General features: G+C 36.7%; 1 protein-coding gene across 3 annotated transcripts in view; it reads left to right on the top strand.

The window, feature by feature from the left end:
- Positions 1–17335, top strand: part of SS18 (SS18 subunit of BAF chromatin remodeling complex) — a 40766-nt gene extending 23431 nt beyond the window's left edge. The window contains exons 6-11 of one of the 3 annotated variants that reach the window (XM_015855467.2): positions 6906–7073; positions 7737–7841; positions 9988–10080; positions 10804–10926; positions 13477–13610; positions 15619–17335. In XM_015855467.2, the coding sequence (XP_015710953.1) occupies positions 6906–7073; positions 7737–7841; positions 9988–10080; positions 10804–10926; positions 13477–13610; positions 15619–15645 (650 nt within the window). In that variant the 3' untranslated portion in view covers positions 15646–17335. The remainder of the gene's footprint in view (positions 1–6905; positions 7074–7736; positions 7842–9987; positions 10081–10803; positions 10927–13476; positions 13611–15618) is intronic. The other 2 variants (XM_015855468.2, XM_015855469.2) reach the window with 2 other exon arrangements.
- The last annotated feature ends 2420 nt before the right edge of the window (positions 17336–19755 follow it).

The raw sequence follows: 19755 nt of genomic DNA, 5'->3' as shown, positions 1-19755 counted from the left end.
CCCATAGACTTATACTCATTCAGTCTAAGGAGGCACTCTCGGACTTGCTCTATAGCTTGTAAATTTGAACTACAGTTTAACTTTCCCAGACTTTACACTTCTGTTATTATTGTTTGACTTGATAAAAAATATATCTGTGCTCTTGAGTCTCTTGGGTGAGTTCAAAAATTGAAGTCCTCACATTTTTGTACCTAATTAATCTTTGTTCTTTCCCGCATGCTGTTTTAGCTCGGAATGTCTGTTAGTCGTAAGAAATAAAATTCAGTAGAGAGCAGAGGATTGTTTCTGGTGTCCTTGTGTATATAGTAAAATTCGAAACTAATTTTGTATCTAGGATATTTACGTAGCACGAACTGTTGACAGTACGGTCCTTGGTGAAGTGCAAGGACATCACAGAATTAAAATATTGTACTAGAGTCACAGCAGACCGAATTATTAAGATGTATTTATACTGCTTATTTGTATGAATGTCTTCAGGTCAGCAAAAAAGAAGTACTTTCTGCTTGGCTGTTCATTTGTTTCTACATTGAATTTAGGCAGACGACCCAATAGAAGACGTACTGCAGAAGCAAGACTTCTGCTTGCAGCAAATTGGGTTTGGGTTTTGTGTGTTGTTTTCAGACGTATTATCAGAATCACAGAATCACAGAATTATCAAGGTTGGAAAAGACCTAGAAGATCATCTAGTCCAACCATTACCAATACTTCCTGGCTAAATCATATTCCTCAACACAACATCCAAACATTTCTTGAACACTCCCATGGTCGGTGACTCCACCACCTCCCTGTGCAGTGCATTCCAATGCCTGACTACCCTTTCCAAGAAGTAATACTTCCTAATGTCTGGCCTGAATCTCCCCTGGCGCAGCTTAAAACCATTCCCTCTAGTTCTGTTCCCTCTAGTTCTGTTCCCTCTAGTTCTATTCCCTCTGGTTCTACACTGAAGTGTATGACTTGAGGTGTTTCGTCTCCTGATGCTGTAGGATGTTTTTTTCCTACTTTTAAGATTCTCTTTCTAGTTATTTGGAGGAAAAAAAAATAATACTCCAGTGATACAGTTTCTTATCACAATTCTATCTCATTGGAGATGTGGGCTCCATTTTGTTACATAGATGCCATTTGTTTCTAAGGTATACAAACAGAGCAATTTGCACCCATCTGTTTGATCATTACGTCACTGGGAGGTTCAAAACAGAAGAAAGATGAAGATGATTTCAAACCAAAAATAAGATACAGCAGCTATTTCTGAATCTTTCTTACCAGCAGTGAAAGCAGGAAGACTGATAATTCTTCTGTTGCCCACGTTCTTACTGTCATTTTTTCTTAAATCATAATAGTAAATCAAAAAGAAGTAGGTACGTAGCAGAGGAAATCATTACAAGCATGAATATTTTTGACTTTCAGAATTCTCAAGTTACCTGTGCATTTTATGTAGTACCCAGTGGAGTAATTTTGTAAGCCTTGTAGGATGCTTAATAAAAGCCCTGCATATTCTTTTGAATTTCTTAGTTGCAGAGAGTTAACAATCAATATGCAGCTGTTTTTGTGAAGGAGCCATCAACTAAGTTGCTCCACAGAAAACAACTTACTTTGTGTGACTATCTTACAGTTTAGGACTAGTGATTATTCCATCTCAAAACTGTGTTCTTTACTCTTCCTTGTAATATTCCCCTGTTGCATTTTCAGTACTCTATCAAACTTGTAAGTTGCTCATTAGAAGTTAAGTAGAAAAATACTTAAAAGGTTTTTGTTCTGAACAAATAATAGTACTGAAGTGGCTTTGGGGAATAAAGCAACGTCTAACCAAATTAGAGGTTCAAGAAGAAGAGCAAAATATCTTGTTAGAACATGAGCTGATAGTATTGCCTGCACATGCCACAGGAAGTCTCTCTGTTTAGACAATAGCAGGATTAGGGGAAATGGATCCAAGTTGAAGGAGGGAAGATTTAGGTTGGATGTTAGGGGGAAGTTCTTTACTAGGAGAGTGGTTAGGTCCTGGAACAGGCTGCCCAGGGAGGTTGTGGATGCCCCGTCCTTGGAGGTGTTCAAGGCCAGGTTGGACGGGGCCCTGGGCAACCTGATCTAGTAAATGTGTATGTTTGGTGGCCCTGCCAGGCAGGGGGGTTGGAACTACATGATCCTTGAGGTCCCTTCCAACCCGGGTCATTCTGTGATTCTGTGATTCTGTGACTCACGTTTTTACAAATACTTTAAGGCTGTAATTTTTGTGGAAACTCCACAGAAATGAAGAGCCATTTAGGACAACGGGGTGAAAAACTGCATTCTTTAAAATATTTGTGTTGCACGAAAACATTAGTAAGTAGAGCATTTCTTGTGTAAACCATGAATTGGTTTGTGTTGGAAGGGACCTTTAACGATCAGCTAGTCCAACCGTTTGCTTTAGAACAAGGCTTTGAAACTGGTTCGTTAGTAATGGAGGATGGATTAGGACTGAGTTGGATGGAGAGATGATAATAGCATCTCACTTCACAGGAATGTTGTGAAAGTATTTTCATTATGAAGATTTAGGCATTTTAGTTACAAATACTGTAAGAAAGCCCACGAGTAAATTAATAATTCTGTCTTTGGAGCAGTATTTGAATTGGCATGGCATCTCACACTGAACAATGAGGAGGAAACAAAATATTGAATGGCTTTTCAGTGAATAATATCTACTGTTACTGAATGAGGCCAGGACTTGTAGAAAAAAGGCTGCTATCATATAATAGAAGATAACACTATAATACACAAAAAATATTTGACGTAACGTTTGTGTGTTCTTAACATAATGTTAAGATTCTAGCAAGACGTCTTACTGCATGTATGCATTTTGAGAAGTATGTGGTTAGTAGGGAAAACCAAAAAAGTACTAATTAAGGAGTTTAATACGTAGTACAGAAGCCATTGTGGGATTTTCTTTTGGTCTACTCTTTATTGATATACATTAACTTTATAAAATGCTAGCGATGGAAATGTGTAAAATGAAAAGCAGTTGTTACGTAAGTAGTTTATTTACAGAAGAAGAATTTAGGCATTCTGGATTTAAGAAGAAGAACATCTTAAGGGAAGATTCTGCATGTGACTTGATTAGAAAGCTGCTGTATCATCCTGGGACATATGCATGGAATATTGGCTACCTTTTCAGAAAGGACAGGAGGCAACGGGAGCTGATTGACTAGGGAAAAGCTGCTTTTTTGTAGATGCATGCCCGCTTCTGTATGGGAAGCTATTTAAGTTGAATGCACTTCTTTAACTCTTGCCAGTTTTTGACTTTTCAGAAGGGAAGTGTAAGCACAATTTTCTGGAACCCAAAACAAATATGGAAATTTCTCCTGGTTATATTGAAAAGATCTTCTACAGTCATAGATTCATAGCTCAAATGCTTTAAGAGTAAGGACCAACAAAGTAATAGTTTGACAGTCTCTGCAGTGTTATTTCTCAGATCATCTTGCTAGATCCTGTTGCCATGCAAGAAGAGCTTGAATCAAGTGCCAGACTCCCTCAGTTATTATTTAATGAGCATTATACGTTGCTTGGGGTGTGGGAGCAAGGCTGGTTTCCTTTTAACAGCTGAACCCTATGTGAGAACATTGTGTTGACTTGGTCACTTGCAGAAGACCAGTTGTGTAGTCTGACACTGAGGTTTTTTGAATGACATTTCCATTTATGTGAATTTAGAATCAGGTTTTAGAGCTCTTTGAATTACAAGCAGATATGAACAGATCATAGAGACAGCTGACTAGGCTGGTGTGGAATCCTGTATCCCCTTTAATTGTCCATAGAGTGAAAGGAATAGAAGGATGGGAACATCCAGTGTTATCTGAAGTAGGAACATATTCAGGGTATGGCAGATCAGGATAAAATCTTTAAATTAAGTATTTGCTGTATTTATTTATTTTTAATCCTTAAGGAAAACAATGACAACAAACAAAATGTTGCTGAGGGCTGCTGCATTGCTAGGTTTACATTTTGTTTGTCCAGTAGTGGAATCCAAGGTGAGATTTAGCACCTGGCATGGTGTGCTTTGCTAATACTCTGAATGAGAGTTTCCAGTAGCTTAATTGATGTCTGTGCACTCACTGAAGTGCCTTAAGAAGGGACTCTTTTTTTAGCAACAAAACATACATAGTTTTTAAGACTGGAGAAACAACAGCTTGTTTTACTTTCCTATTATAGCCAGCCTTTCCCTTAGCTGTTGGATTGGAACAGCACAGCCATATGAATGTGGTTCCTCATTGCTCTGCTTCTCTTCCAGAAGTTTCAACTATGTTGCAGTTATTGTTGTCCTCTTGTAACATTTGCCACCAGCTGTCTGAATTTCAGCAGAAGATGTGGCTAAGCAAAAAATGAACTTTTCAGCAGCTCATTCATCCTCACCTCAGTGCATTTCCCAAATCTATTAGGTTTAGCTAGAGCCCGCTTCTGGTTTGCTTTTCATCTTGCCTCCATTTGCTTTGTGTCCGACAGTTAGGTTGTTGGATTCCATAGGTAGTTTCTTGTCAGGAAGTTGCCCCAAGATTAGGCGGATTTTTAAAAAGATCTGGAACCAGCCTATTTTTACTTAAGTGGTCATTCCCTTTCTTTCTTGTAAATCAGTCCTTCTGATGAAACGTGTCTGGGTTTTATTGGTAGGTGCAGAAGACTATTTGAACTGAGCAGCATCTTAAAATCACAGATGGGTTGAAAAATGCCATAATGATCATCTTAAGCTTTGTGAAGGGGTTCTCTTGGTTACAGTTGTGTCACGTAAGCATTGTAGATGAATAAATGTAGCTTCATTTTATGCCTTTTCAAAAGAAAAGGCAAATACAAAGTTCCCCCGCCCCTCAAAACTTCTGCATAAAATGGTTCTGGTATGTGAGATGATGGAGACCATGGTTGTTCTCCTAGTTATCTTCGTAGTGAGAGGGAGTTGTGAACCGAACTGGAAGGAAGCCAGGCACTCAGTTATTAACACAGCACACACTGATACAGGGCAGTGAATTCTCATTGTGGCTCTACAAAGCGTTAATGAAGTTCTAATTTAAAAAGCAAACAGAAAACCTCTACATTGCACCATGGGGACCCAACACATTTTATCACATTGTATTGTGACTAATATTAATATTGTTAATTAACAAGCTTTCTTGAGATCTAGGAATATTATGGCAAGAACTTTTTGTTTTTTTAAAGGCTGCCTCATTTTTCTCAGTAATTCTGAACAAAAAACAGTGAAATGGAATGATCTGAATTACCTCCTTGTTCAGAAGATCAAAATGGAACATGTTTTTAAGTGAAAAATAATTATAGTATCAAAATATAAACCTTGTTTTAAAACTTTAATATCAGAACATGGAAACTGCCACCCCAAAGAGTAGAAGCAGAACGAGATCACTTCAAGAGTGGCCAGTGTTTGTCTTCAGAGGAAAATGAAGCTTAATGGAACTAAGGCCACTTCACTTCTAACTGAGAGATTCCACACAGGCGTTTAATGGCTTTAACTAAAACATTTTGAATTCATACCATTAATTTGGTTTAACTTCCTTTTGTAATCCCACACAGAGAGGACCTAAGTGACTTTGTATTCCATTCCATCTGTAAGTCCATTGTTGGCACTGACTGTACCTAGCTTGTTCTGTAGCGCTTCAGTCTTACATAGGAATTAGTAGTGCTTTAGCACCATATTAACAACAGAAATAGTGGAAAAGAAATGCAATGGTGGAAATTGGCAAGTAGATGACAGCATTTTTCTCTTGAAATGGAGTGTGGTTGGTCTAGTCTGATATTTTTATTTGTTTTATTTTTTTTCAGTGAGTCTAATTATTTTCTCTTTGTTGTTTAATTACAAGATGTGCGTTAGTTTTTTCAATTGGCATATTATGAAAATAGATTGTTTGACAACTTTAGCTCTTTGTCACAACTCTTCTCGTATTTTAATGCTGAAATAACTCTTCTGAGGAAGTGAAGAGGCTATTCTTTATTAAAAGTTTTATCAGCATAACCTACATTCAAATGAAACGGCTCAGTTATCATTTCATTGCTGTACTGTGTCAGTGGGTCACTCTTTAGCTGTCTGTTTTCATTACTGGTTAACATGACTACACGTTCAGCCTTAACCATGTTTTCTTGAGTGATTAAAACATGGGCAGTACTTGATCTCTCATGTTCTATCTGTGGCTCATAGAAATTTGGAAAGGAATGTCTGGATGTAAGGAACATTTGGATGTTGTGTTGAGGGACATGGCTTAGTGGGAGTTCTTGGTAATAGGTGAATGGTTGGACTGGATGAACTTTTAGGTCTTTTCCAACCTTGGTGATTCTGTGATTCAGCAGCTTGGTACTGAAAGATTTTTGTACTAATCTGTGTGGGACTATTGTGTGGAGGTCAGTGCATATATTCCTGTGGGTCTTTTTGCATAATGCCTGTTGCATGATTGTCTGACTCAGTTATGCAAGTAGTTTGTCTTTACAGGCTAAATAAAATTGTTTATTTTGTGATAACAGCTAGGTGGTTTGTTCTTGCACTATAACAACAGCTAAAGGTATATTAAAACTGTGCCCCAAGGAATTTGCAGTGTTAAATAACGTTTCCACAACTTGTCAAGGTTTCACAATCAGGTATTATATCTACATATATGTATATCTACATTTTCTTTGCAGATTCTTTTTTTAAACAAACATAGAAAAATGAAGAAAATTTTAGTTATTTGTTTATGAGTAAATTTGTATCTCTAGTTCAAAGAAGACGACGTCTAGAAAGCAGTCCTACATAGTATGAGTTCTCTTTCATAGCTTCATTACTGAACTCATTGTATTTGTGTAGGTGCAGAAACAACTAATGTGCATGAAATAACTGAAAATAGAGACTTTGATCTGCTTTTTAAAGTGGAGTTACAGAAGACATATTTGTTACTCTTCTTTTATAGGTCCAATGATGCACCAGCAGCCTCCTTCCCAGCAGTACAACATGCCACAGGCTGGTGGCCAGCATTACCAGGGACAGCAACCACCTATGGGAATGATGGGCCAAGTTAACCAAGGCAATCACATGATGGGCCAGAGACAGATTCCTCCATACAGACCGCCACAGCAAGGTAGACCTTCTCTTCAGTGTTCTTACATTGATTTTAAATAACCAGCTGGAAAATTATTTTGAATAATTTTCTTGTTTACACCAAATCTCAGTGAAATCATTGGGTGTTCCAGTTACAGACTTTGTTTGCAGACTCTTTTTTTTTTGTTTCTTGTAGCAACAGGTTACTGGTATCACAGTTAAACTTGAATGCAAGTGAATTCTGTTTCAATATTAAAATGATAGGTATAGAAAAAGAGTGAAGTACCTTCCTGATTCTGAATTTGTTCAATTATAAAAGGGAACAGTGTTCTGCAGCCTTGTTTTTTTCTTTTTTTCTTTTTTTATCCCCCCCCCCCCATGTCTTTCTAGAAAAAGAGTAACTTCATTTTTAATACTTGGTGCTGTTATACATGTGTTCCCAAAATGATCTCAGAACTGAAGTTTGATATATATGTACTCAATCTGATGCAGCCAAACAACTGTATGCTTGTATGTGTGTGTAAAATATATAGAGATGTTTTTGTTGTTGTTAAGTCAAATAGATTACGTATGTTGTCCGAAATACAACAGTATGGGTGGGGAGTACATTTGAGAAATATTTCTCATAGTAAAATCAGAAAATAGCAGACTTTATAATAGAGAAAACAAGTTATTTACCTATTGACTGGTTGTGGTTTTTCAGGCCCACCACAGCAGTACTCAGGCCAGGAAGACTATTATGGGGACCAATACAGTCATGGTGGACAAGGTCCTCCAGAAGGCATGAACCAGCAATATTACCCTGATGGTAATCTCTCATAAATGTTGACTTTCCCATTTTCTATACCTGCCCAGTATTAATGCAGATATGCCCAAAATTATGGAATGGGACAAGAGTAGTAATGGAATATCATACCTCACATTTACAAAAGCTCCCAAGTTCAGAATTGTTCATACAGTTTTAGTTACAATGAGTAATTAATTTTACAATTTAGAGTATGTGATTTGTAACACTCCCATTTGAAACTATAACAACAGTTTTAGTATTTCAAAGTGAAAAATCTGTAATTGGTGTATCTAAAAGGAGGGATCTTTAGTATGTCTGGTACAGTCGAGATGAATTAAATCATAACTTCATTATAAATAAAAGAGGGGGTGATATTCTTTTAATAAAGATTCTACTGAAATTGATGAACTTGCTTAAGAAATGTGTTTTTCTGTAAATATTTTATATTTTTAACTTAGTGCTTAGTTTTCATGTCACACAAATGTGTTCTTGTTGCTATTGGTATGGGCCTTCAGTGTAATTTTCACAAAGGTATGGAACGGTCCCTGCCCTGAGGATCTTGTAACTGTTAATCCTCCTTAGAAGTCCCCTACCACCCCACAGGGCTTTCTAGGCAAGGCCATAACTTTGAATTGCATAAATCTGTCCTCCTGCCTCGTGGAGTTTAGAGTGCTAAAGGCTATTGTGTTGTGTTCTAAGTTAGAAAAGTTGCAATTGACCTGTTTTTAGACTGAACAGAGACTGGGAGAACAAAAACGTTGAGTCATGACTGCAGTGAGAATAGTGTGCACAGTATAATGCTTTCTTAAGAAGTTCAAGGAATGTGGTAGATATCAGTGTTTTTTAACAAAACAAACGTACACAAAGCTAAACAGTGTTATTGTCAGAGCTGTTGCTCATTGCAAATAAAAGGGCACAGGTTAGTTGGCTGAATTTTCATTTCTATTAAATTGATTTTAAGATACAACAAGCCATGCATATATAAGTTTACGTGTGTTATTTTTGGATATATGTGTGCAAAGCTCTTTTACAGTGGGCATAACTCATCATTATTAAACTTTTGTTTTTGAACTTCCATGTTATAAATGTGAACTTTAAATGATTGTTGTATATTTACTATAGTGAAGGCAATTGGACATAATCACTGACAGATCTGTGGCAGAACAGAGGAATTCACTGAGAATTATTCCTTCTAAAGATTCATTCTTTATCACTACCTCTTTATCACACTTCTCTTGAACTAGAGATTGTATTATAAGCTTTGTGTTAATGATTGTGTATTTTATTAGGTTACATCCATGAAGTATTGTACAGTTCCAGAAGTAATTTCAAAGACCACTTATTTTATACTGTTTTCTTCTATAGTAGCTACCTGATCTAATTTTATTCAGAATTTAAACAAAATTTCATCTTCATTTCTTTACCAGAGTAGCAATGCAATATGTTCTTGTATTTTTTTCATCTGTCAGATGTACTTACTCTTAAAGCATCAAACAGGTGGGGTGCTTACTGCATGTATTGGTTCCATAATCGGAGATACCTACTGTCTCTGAATAGAAGAGTTTGTTTGTAATGATTCTGCTCAGGACTGGAGGAAAAGTTCACTAAGGCTTGTAGGAATTACTTTTGTAGGGAAAAAACAAGCTTGGGAATATTATTTTTCTGTCACTTCAAAGCAAAATTTAATGTAGACTGTAATCCATAACTTTGCTGAGCTTTATTTGTTCTATTTCACACTGCTTTTAGCATATGCTTTCGAATTGGAGATCAGCAGAACAGGTGTTAGACAAAGTATGATAATTGCTTTCTTTGTTCATTCTAATTTAATTCAGGTTATTTACATGTGAAAGGCCTAAATGCTTTCTTTTTTTTTTGAGTGAAAGATAAAGTATTTTTTTCCCCCAACAAGGATTATCAGAAGGTTAAGATCATCCTTTGCTGTGATGTTGCTAAAACTACTGCTTTAAGCTTTTTTTTTTCCTGTCACATGTTAATTCAGTATGAAAGAAAATCATATGAATAAAACTTTGACTAATACAATTGAAAAATATTTTTCATGTATATCCAGTTGAAATTTTTTTTCATTTTTCTGAGAAATGAAATATTCTTAGGGTTTTCACTCAGAGGCCATTAACGTTTCTTCCTGTCTCTTGTCGAATTGATGTAGGTCATAATGATTACGGTTATCAGCAACCGTCGTATCCTGAACAAGGCTACGATAGGCCTTATGAGGATTCCTCACAACATTACTACGAAGGAGGTATCTATATACCTTCACACACATACGCACATACATTCCCTTTCCTCCCCCACCCGCAACGGGAACCAAAATTCTTGCACAACACAACTTATACCCATGCAAAGCTCTTGTAGAATACTAGTTGCTGGCTGTCTTGAGAATTGCAGGGAACTCGAAGCATTCAGAGTAATTTCTTGCAAACACCTAAAATATATAACCATAATTTGCCATTTCTAACAACAGTAAAATGACTAAAACACTTCAGAGATTTTTTTATTTTTTTTTAATCTCAATGGAAATTTTTATTTAAACATAAATTTGTTGGTTCAGTTCTAAATCTTTTTGTGTGTGTATATATTTTGTATAATTATAGTGCCGTTAGGAAACAGCTTGCTGATCTTGTGTAGCTAGTCTGTGCTCTTGTAGCTGTCCTTAATTTTGTCTTTTTTATTTTATTTAGTATAGTCATGATCTTATGACTGTGACGTTCCAGTAAATGCAATGCTCCTTTGGCAGAGATGCTGAAAGTGCTGCAGTTCAACTCTGCAAAATTGGCTTTAACTGCAGTTTGTTTGGCCGAATTCCTTCTGTTTGGTTTGAGTTTTCTTTGTTTTGTTCAGTTTTTGAAATCAATATTGCATTTTCATTTTGTTCTTGTGTTGTTGGCTGTGCATCTTAAAAGGAAAAATATTTAATCAAGTAAGCACCTTCAGTTGTTTCTTCTTTCTCGCAATCATCTTACAGGAAACTCACAATATGGTCAGCAGCAAGATGCATATCAAGGACCACCCCAACAGCAGGGTTACCCACCACAACAGCAGCAATATCCAGGCCAACAAGGCTATCCTGGACAACAGCAGGGTTATGGTAAGAACCTGACGGTGCAGGCAGTAGTTGGAGATAACACTAAGAGGTCTTCGTATGTTATTCTGTCCTGATTTTACTGGGTTGAAAGGCTGGGCTTGTGCAAGGAAGCTGTATGCTCTCAATTTCAATGGAGCAAAACAAGGAAGTGTAGAAAACAGCATCTGTTTGGAAGTAGATCTGTTGCAAGCTTGGACAACCTGGTTACACAGAAAGCTGAGCCATGTCTACATACTATCTTCAAAAGCGTCTGTAATTTAGAAAAGCTCTGCTCTATTCTGTGTCCTTGGTGAACACAGTCTAGAGGGCATGAAGTTGGCAAAGAGTCACCTACGCCACTCCATCTCTGGACTTGGCATTTAGAACAAAATCTTTAAAAACAACAAACAAACAAAACCCCTATTTAAAATTCATCCAACACAAATGAATCATTCAATTGAAATTCTTGTACCTACAAGTAAAGAAAAGACCAGCAGCATTACCTATGGTGTTTTCTAAGGATTTGTTTTGCAAATGCTTGAGCTGATGGTGCAAACTGTGTAATGTATAGCAAGAATGAGAAATCTGCCACAAGTTAAATGATGTATTCTTTAGATTCAAGGAGAACTCCCAAACAGGAGACTTAAAGTAATAGTAGGTAATTTCTGTGAACTGTCTGTGAAAACTGTAAGTCAGCAGATATTGCTCTTATTTCTGCTTGTTGTTGTACATCGTAAAGCTGTACATATTTATCTTAAGATATGCAACATCTAAGAAGCAATCTCTGAAATCTAATTACATATGTTTTAACTTTAGCTTTCTGGTAGGTTTACATGCTAAGACTTACTGCATTGTGGAAACGTGTGGAAGTCCATGGGTGACTTCTTTGCTGTGTAGACAAATGCCGAGATTGCCCCAAATCCAGTTATATTGAAACAGTTTTAAGGAAGACCTGCTGACATTAAGAAAATCTCCTTCTTTTGGATGTTATGGAAAAAATTAGAATTCTAAAATAACGTTTGTGTACTTACATTCTGCTAAGCTTAATATAGGAACAGAAGGAAGGTCTAGCTCTCTATTCTGATTAAGTAAAGAAATAAAATCTAGTATTCTGAGTATTTGGGTTAAGAAATACTAGAGGAAGCTATTTTTGTAAACCCCAAAATTGCGCTTTTTTAGTTTCTTTTTTTTTTTTTAAGTAAAAATAGACATTGAAGCCCAAAATTAACACATTCCATTTCATTTTATAGAATTTATTACTGAATATTTAGAATTCAACCGTAAAGTATGACCATGAATAAATAAAAGCCAGGCTTCATTTGTCAGATGAACACAGCACTTTTTAGGATATAGTAGCCCTGCTCAATTTAATATTTAATTGCTTTCTAATTTGCAAAAATAAATCAGCATTTCAGTCATTAATATCAATCTTTAAGGTTTTGTTTCACTGTTCAAAGCAGAAGCTGTATAGTTCAAGGAGATCTGAGGCCTGAGGAGAATGGTAATATGCTAAGGAACTCGTCTTTGCTTGGTCATCTTTCTGACTGTCTTGTAGATCCACAGTTACCAAAAGAGTTACGGGCCAGTGCCTGTAGCTTGATCTAGCCTACTCTTGTACTGAGTCATCTTATTGATAAAAAGTAATCTGTTTTCTGTGATTTAAAAAAAATAAACACCTGTTTTTTCTAAAATACTTCTCCGGAGTTACAGCTTTTCCCAAGTCTGCCAGTTTTAGCAGGTGGTGTTGAAGTAGCTAGTATCTCTGAAATACACAGGACATCATATCTACCAAGGTAGGAGGGGATGAGTTTAATTTTCTTTGAAAGATATCTTCAGTGCCCGATGGTAGTAACATACATTCCATTTGGTTGACTGGCTTAGTCCCTGTGAACAGTGACAGAAAGTTTGTCTTGACAAAAGAGCTGCTTCCTTTACAACCAAAAGAGTCGAGCCATTCTATTCTGTTCCTGTAAAGTTAAGGTGACAGAGGAGGGGGATGTAGAATAGTAGAATTTACTGGTTGTCACATCATACATTTTATGCATGTAACTTGCTTTCCTGATGTCCCATTTATGATTGCCCCCTGTGGTTTGGGAACTGACTTTTGGCAGTACAGCACTGCTGGTCTCTTTAGACAGTCCAGTCACTGAAGGCAGTTGTTCATTTGGCTGCTCCTCACATTATGAAGTTGTGAACTGGAGTAGAATACAGCAGAAGAGTGAGCATCCCTCAGTCATGGAAAGTGCTCTTGTTTATGGTTTGTCACATTTTGCTTTTTCTCTGTTCTGTGACCTTATGTGTGGAACTACATCCATTGGTAATTAGGGGAAAAAGAGTTGTAAATTTTCTATGGTTGTAGCACAACAGACATTGTCAGCTAAGGTGCTTTCTAGGATTAGAGAGTCATTGTCGCTGATAATGCTTTTAGACAGAAGACCTGATTTTATGGTAGAGATATTTCTTAGCTTTTCACAGTTGTGAAACCCAGTACTTGTACCATTTTCTTCCTGATTTCTTATGCAGTCTTATTTTTTTTTCCCTTTTATTTCTTTTTTCCATTTTAACATTCTCTAGGCCCTTCCCAGGGTGGCCCTGGACCTCAATATCCCAATTATCCACAAGGACAAGGCCAGCAGTATGGGGGATACAGACCCACACAGCCTGGGCCACCACAGCCACCACAGCAGAGGCCTTATGGATATGACCAGGTATTCTTTCACTCAGTTAGGAAGTCATGATTCTTAAACATTCATTGGATAATTTTGGTTTCTTGTGACATGTTAACTGATGAATTTGAGGATGTAGTCTCTGACATGTGTGCACAGTTCTCAAGAGTTTCATTAACAGTAGAGTTATCCAGAAATGTTTGTCTAGAAGTGTGCTTAGATAGCCTATTTTGAGTGTGCAAAGTTTAATGCAGTTTGGCAAAGCGAGGCTCTCCAGACAATGTTTGCAGACCTTAAAAATTTTAAGTTGATCTGTTTTGTAGCTGAATATGAAATGACAAATCTGAAAGTTGAGGTTCCTAAATCTTTTAATCTCGTGCTGAATTGTTTCATTGATTCTCTCACAAACACAAATCTGGTAATCCTCACAGCTGTAGAAGCACCTCTGGCATACAACTTAAGTCCTTCTTACTTGTAGAGCTCTGTGGGGAGATAGGAAACCATTTTTGCACAGGTTTCCTCTAAAGAGTAGGAAGGAATACGTGAGAAAGAAGTAACCTGAATATTACCTTCTTCTTTCCCATCTCTGCTAAGATAAGTTTAAAACAAACAATAAAAACTCATCAAAGCACTAGGCTGAAGTTGTACTGGGGTAGCCCTGTAAAAAATTGTTGTTTTACTGTTGAATGAAACTGATTTTATCCCTATAGAACATACTGTAAAAATACAATTCTTGTAATATAAAAAGTTCAGAAATGTCGTTGAAACATACAGCATTATTTTCCTTGGCATAAATAAAATTGAGATAGCTAAATATATTTTAAGATCCAGTTGAAATTTTAGTGTTTAAAAAATGCTGATATGTCAGTAGAATAAGAATTGAATTCTTAAAAACTTTCCTTTGGAGGTGAGATTAACCCCAATTACTTGCATTTCTAATGGAGGACAGCTGGCTTCCTCCTTACAGAAACTGAAAAAGACAAGGAAAAAGAAACAGGCAAACTCTTGCAATGTGGTTGTTGAGAGATGCAGTTACTTTTCCTGGTTATTTAAAAGATAAACTAAGCATGTACTAAAACAGTTAACTCCCTTACGTAAAGTGTTAGCTACATGAATATGCTTTGGTTGTGGCACAGGTAGCTATGCTGTAGTCTTCCAGTTTGTGCAGTCTGAGTTTGTCAGGAAAACTCAATTATAGAAGACCTCTTTACATTTCTGTGCTAGCCATTCTCAGAGGAATTCTGCTGCTTAAGTTCTCCTCTGGCAGCTGTTCTGAGATTTTTCTCCCTGATTGGTATATTACAATGGAAAAAACTGACATTGCAATGTAAAAATGAAATTGAAACTATTGCCATGATGTGATGATACTTAACATGAAATAGTGTTGAGTCTGCACTTAGTGCAGTATTTGTTTCTGCAGACCTTGAACGCTATGGTGAAAGATCACGGTAGGCTTGTAGCAGTGAAGCTTTCACCTCTGCCTTGTCTTCATTATGTGATGCTCTGTGAAAAGAAATAGATTAGGCTAATTTTGTCAATTGGACATACGTAATAACTGATTCTCATAAGATAAGCTTACTAGTTGTGTTCACAAGGATTCCTTGGTTTTTGAGCTACATGAATTGCTCTTCTGTGATTTTTAATGGATGAGTGCTTTTAAGTGTCACTGAAAACAGGTGATATTCCTGAATTACTTGAATTTGGGTGACCTTATATTTTTAAAATAGGTTTTGAAGTCTGGGTGAGCAGTAATTTCTGTCTTTTGTTTTTTGTGGTGTCCTGCAAATTTCACAGCAGCGTATTAAATTCAAAGTCATACCTTTCTGATGAGGTTTGTTGTCTGGCTTTAAATCGATACCATGTTGTATTAAAACACAAATGATTTTTACTGAGATGAAGCTCTGTATTTATTCAACTCGGTTTGCTGTTTGTTGTCATTTGTGTTCAACTTTCAACATCATAGTTTGTTTGGAAAATCTTCTGATTTGAGCTTTTAATACAGGGAAATATACCTTGTACTCTAATTATGTATTTTGAATTTCCTTTTTAGGGTCAATATGGAAATTACCAACAGTGAAAAGTATTCACATTCCGGTAGGCAATATCTATTAGCAGCCATATTGTCTTCTCAGCACTGTGGACATCTTCCTGAGATGAAAACCTCCCATTTCATCTAGTCTTTGGAAAAAATCTTGTGGCTGTTTTACAGTATACGGTCTTCATGGGTTAATTGTTAAAGGACTGTAGGTTCTCAGAAGCTGATTTCACATCTCTACTCTAGATGGCAATATTGGACAGAAAATATGTGACATAGCAATTTGCAGTGAGTTGAGAACTGTATATCAAATAGACTGTTACAGACTGAAAGGTGCGAACAGCTTTGTATGTTTATGAAGGTTATGGGAATTTAATATTTTTTCCACAGATTTTTTTTGTAGGGGGAACGGGATATGCACACTTTTTACAGCAGCAATATTTTGTATATTATGTTTTTCATGTGGTGAATATGCAAGACAGTACACTACTCGCTGGACAGGATAAAAAATCTACTGTTAAAATGGGTAGGGTCATGATAAGTGCTTGATTCTGTAAGTCTCAAAATGGTGTACGATAGAGGTAACAGTGAAAAAAGATGAAGAGCATTGTACATCACTGATAGGTTCGTGTACAAAGAATGAGAATCCCAGTTATCTAAATGGGAACATAATTGAGGACGGTATAATATAGTCTTGTGCAAAGATTAATTTTTTAAGCTTTCCAATTTTTCTGAGTGAAGCATTTTTGTAAAAACTATTTCTAACATAGTTTGACAATTTTCTGCAGCATTTTTTGGGTAACAGGATAAATGTTTGGGTTGTATTTCTCAAGTGTTTTGTCACAGCTTTGCATAAGCGAGCTGTAATCCCTCTTAATAATTGCAATAACAAAGAAAACGACAAGTGTTAATTTTACCTGGCTTAAATATGCAAAGAATTTGAAAAACAATATGGAGGACAGGACTGTATTGTATAAGTGTATTTTAACCTTTAGTTTATAATTTGTATGTATCAAAATAGCCTAGAAGACTTTGTAAAACCTATCTAAACTTTCCTAACTGGGAGTTAATAACTTTAGAGAAGGGGTCATTTTTTGTGCGTGTCCATTTTACTTATTGGTTAATATGAGACCAAGGGATGTTTTATAACAGAAAAATAAAAAACCTGTTGGTGAGGTCAATGCCAAATTTTGTTTTGAACTGCATTAACGCTTATAGTGTTGCATGCAAGATAGAGGCAGCACCTTGATCAGTAGCATAGTACACAAAAAAATTGGTTTTGGGACTGTCCTGCAACTGTATATCGGATAAATAAATGAATATTCTTTTGTGCAGGAATGTATGCGTTCAGGAATTCCTGGGGAATTTTATAGAAAAGACAAAAGTTAAGATTATCCTGGGAATAAAACCTTATTTTTTTTTTTTCAATTGGAGATCATGTTGAAGGGGGGGGAAAGGGTAAAAACAAAAAGATGTTCCTGATATCCATGACAATAGAGACGGAAAACAAGATTTTCATTTTGTTCATCATTCTTTAAGGGAAAGGCAGTTTTCTTAAAGTTGGTTGTTATGAAATACACATCGAGGTTTGAACAGTTACAGCATGAGGAGCATTATTATGAATGAAATGCTTGTAGGTTCTGTGCCAATTTTCCACCACTGTGTACTTTGTTGCTATTTAAAACTGTACTCCATCAGTTCTAACGGAAGAATAAATTATTTGTGATTTTAATTTTCTCATTTGTTTCTTTAAATTAGATCCCCATCACTCTGATGTCTCATCTGGAGACTCTGCTGTGAGTTTTTGATTTTATAGAAATCTGGCCAGGATAACCGAGCTGTATTTGCATTCTAGGACTTGATCAAAATTCTCCTGCCATAGCCAAGTTAATTAGAATTAACTGTTCAGTAATCAGCGTGTTGTGTAGGTTGTTTGTTACGAAATTCTTCCTCTGAAAATGAAGGTCCATGAGGCTATAATCAAGATGACTGAATTAGATAAATGAGTTGAGGAGGCAACAATGTGTTGAACCCAACCTGGTGTAGATACGTTATCTCATTTGAAATAAGCTCGACTGACATTAAGAAATAATTTGTCTTGCCAGCCCATCTTCTGTTGTCTTATTCTCCTTTTTAATGGAAACTAAAATTGCGATTTTAATAAGCAGAATTTCCTCCAGGGTTTCCCTCCTAGAGACTACTGCATTTGCAAGGTTTAATTGTTTTATAACAGTCCTGTTTCGTAAAACTTTTTAATTGGTGGTGACAAAAATTACCTTATTCCTCTGATATTATGCCAGCAGAACAACTCAAGAGGAGGTTGCTCCATTCAAAAGTGAGTGTTCCTACCAAAGTTATATATTAAAAAAGAAACAGTTCTCCCTAAACAACAAAAAGCAGGAATGCACAACGGGAGCATGGTGACGAAAAACAGCCAGATAACGAGGTTTGTTTTAGTAATTATTATTTATTAAATAAAATCCAACTGATAGCAAACTAATAAAAAAGGTGTTACACTGGGCATTTTGCATACAGAGTGTAGAAAGTAAGAGCCAAGTGAGAGACTGACTGAGCATTTCTGTGTACAAAAACAGTACAACTGTCCGAAGAGTAAAGAGGAGCGGTTAATGAATTAAATGATCTGTAATCGTCCTAGTGCTGTGATTCTTTTGCCATCGTATTTTTTTTCCAGGTGATTGTATTTCCTTTTCTGCTGGTGTGAATGACTCAGAATAGGGAGAAGTTGGCTCACGGTTCATAATGAAATTGACTTCGCAGTGTTCTAATGTAAGGAAGTAAGTGTGCCCCTTTGTGAAGCAGCGCAAATAATCTCTCTGCAAACAGTCCTACTTTAGTCTTCCTCAGATTAGTTCAAAATGCTTAAAGTAATTAACTTGAGAGAAATATTACTGATAAAGGAGTGCAGGGACTTAGTGCAAAAATATTGTATTTCTGGAGTTCTCACTGCAGAGGATGCTGAAACGTACTTTCATTTGGCTAAATAAATAAATGGCCAGAATTTAGATTCCAAACAAGGAGCCAATGCTTGAATTTACAAAATGAGGGGAAATTGTTACATCAGCAGGCCCAGGTGGAATTCAGCCAGGAGCCCTGAAGAAATTCCATGAGAATAGCTGATGTTCCTACACATGCTACAGTTGCTGTACCGTAAAATAAAGGTGAAATCCTATGAAGTGAGTCCAAACTCAGCTTGGAGAAGAGGAGGCTCTGGGGGGACTTCATTGTAACCTTCCAATGTTTGAAAGAAGTGTTTAAAGGGGAGGGTGTATGACTGTTTACAAGGGTGGATTGTGATAGGACAAAGGGGAATGGTTTTACACTAAGACAGGGGAGGTGTAGGTTAGATATTAGAAGGAAGTTTTTCTCACAGAGGGTGGTGACGCACTGGAACAGGTTGCCCAAGGAGGCTGTGGATGCCCCATCCCTGGAGGCATTCAAGGCCAGGCTGGATGTGGCTCTGGGCAGCCTGGTCTGGTGGTTGGTGACCCTGCACATAGCAGGGGGGCTGAAACCAGGTGATCATTGTGGTCCTTTTCAACCCAGGCCATTCTGTGATTCAAACAACCCTTCTAGGGTGAAAAAATAACTGGGTGTGGTAGTAAGTTAAATATGTATTTACATAAAGCATTATACCAAATGATAAATGTTTATATTTATAAACACTATACTGGATGTTTGTTTATTAAGAAAAAAAGAATGTGCGCACACACACACACAAGCCCATAAACTTGTCTATTAATCTATTAAGATTATTTTAGGACATCCACATTCAAGTGGAATTTTCTTGATTTTTATGCTCACAGATCCTGAAGTTCCCTAAGAAGCTACCATAAAAATGGAGCATGCTGTAAGGTGGGCAGTGAAGCACTGGAAGTCAGGATTGTAAGAGGAAGGAAGTAGGAATAAATATTACATATCAAAGAAGGTGAAGATTGATACAAACGATGCCAGAGCTCTGTTGGGACCACTGAGTAACATCAAATGGAAGTGGAGTAAAGAATATGTCTTAAGGTGTCGCAGTGAGGTGGAAATAGGACAGCTTAAATTGTTCAGCTCTTCAAACTCTGAGGAAATGCAATGGGCTGTCGCAGAACTTATGTCTAGGTTTACAAACACAACACAGTAGGTTTG

Source organism: Coturnix japonica, chromosome 2 (assembly GCF_001577835.2).
Source record: "Coturnix japonica isolate 7356 chromosome 2, Coturnix japonica 2.1, whole genome shotgun sequence".
NCBI lineage: Eukaryota > Metazoa > Chordata > Aves > Galliformes > Phasianidae > Coturnix > Coturnix japonica.
The sequence above is the reverse complement of the archived record's forward strand: the minus strand, read 5'-3'. Positions and strand labels throughout refer to the sequence as shown.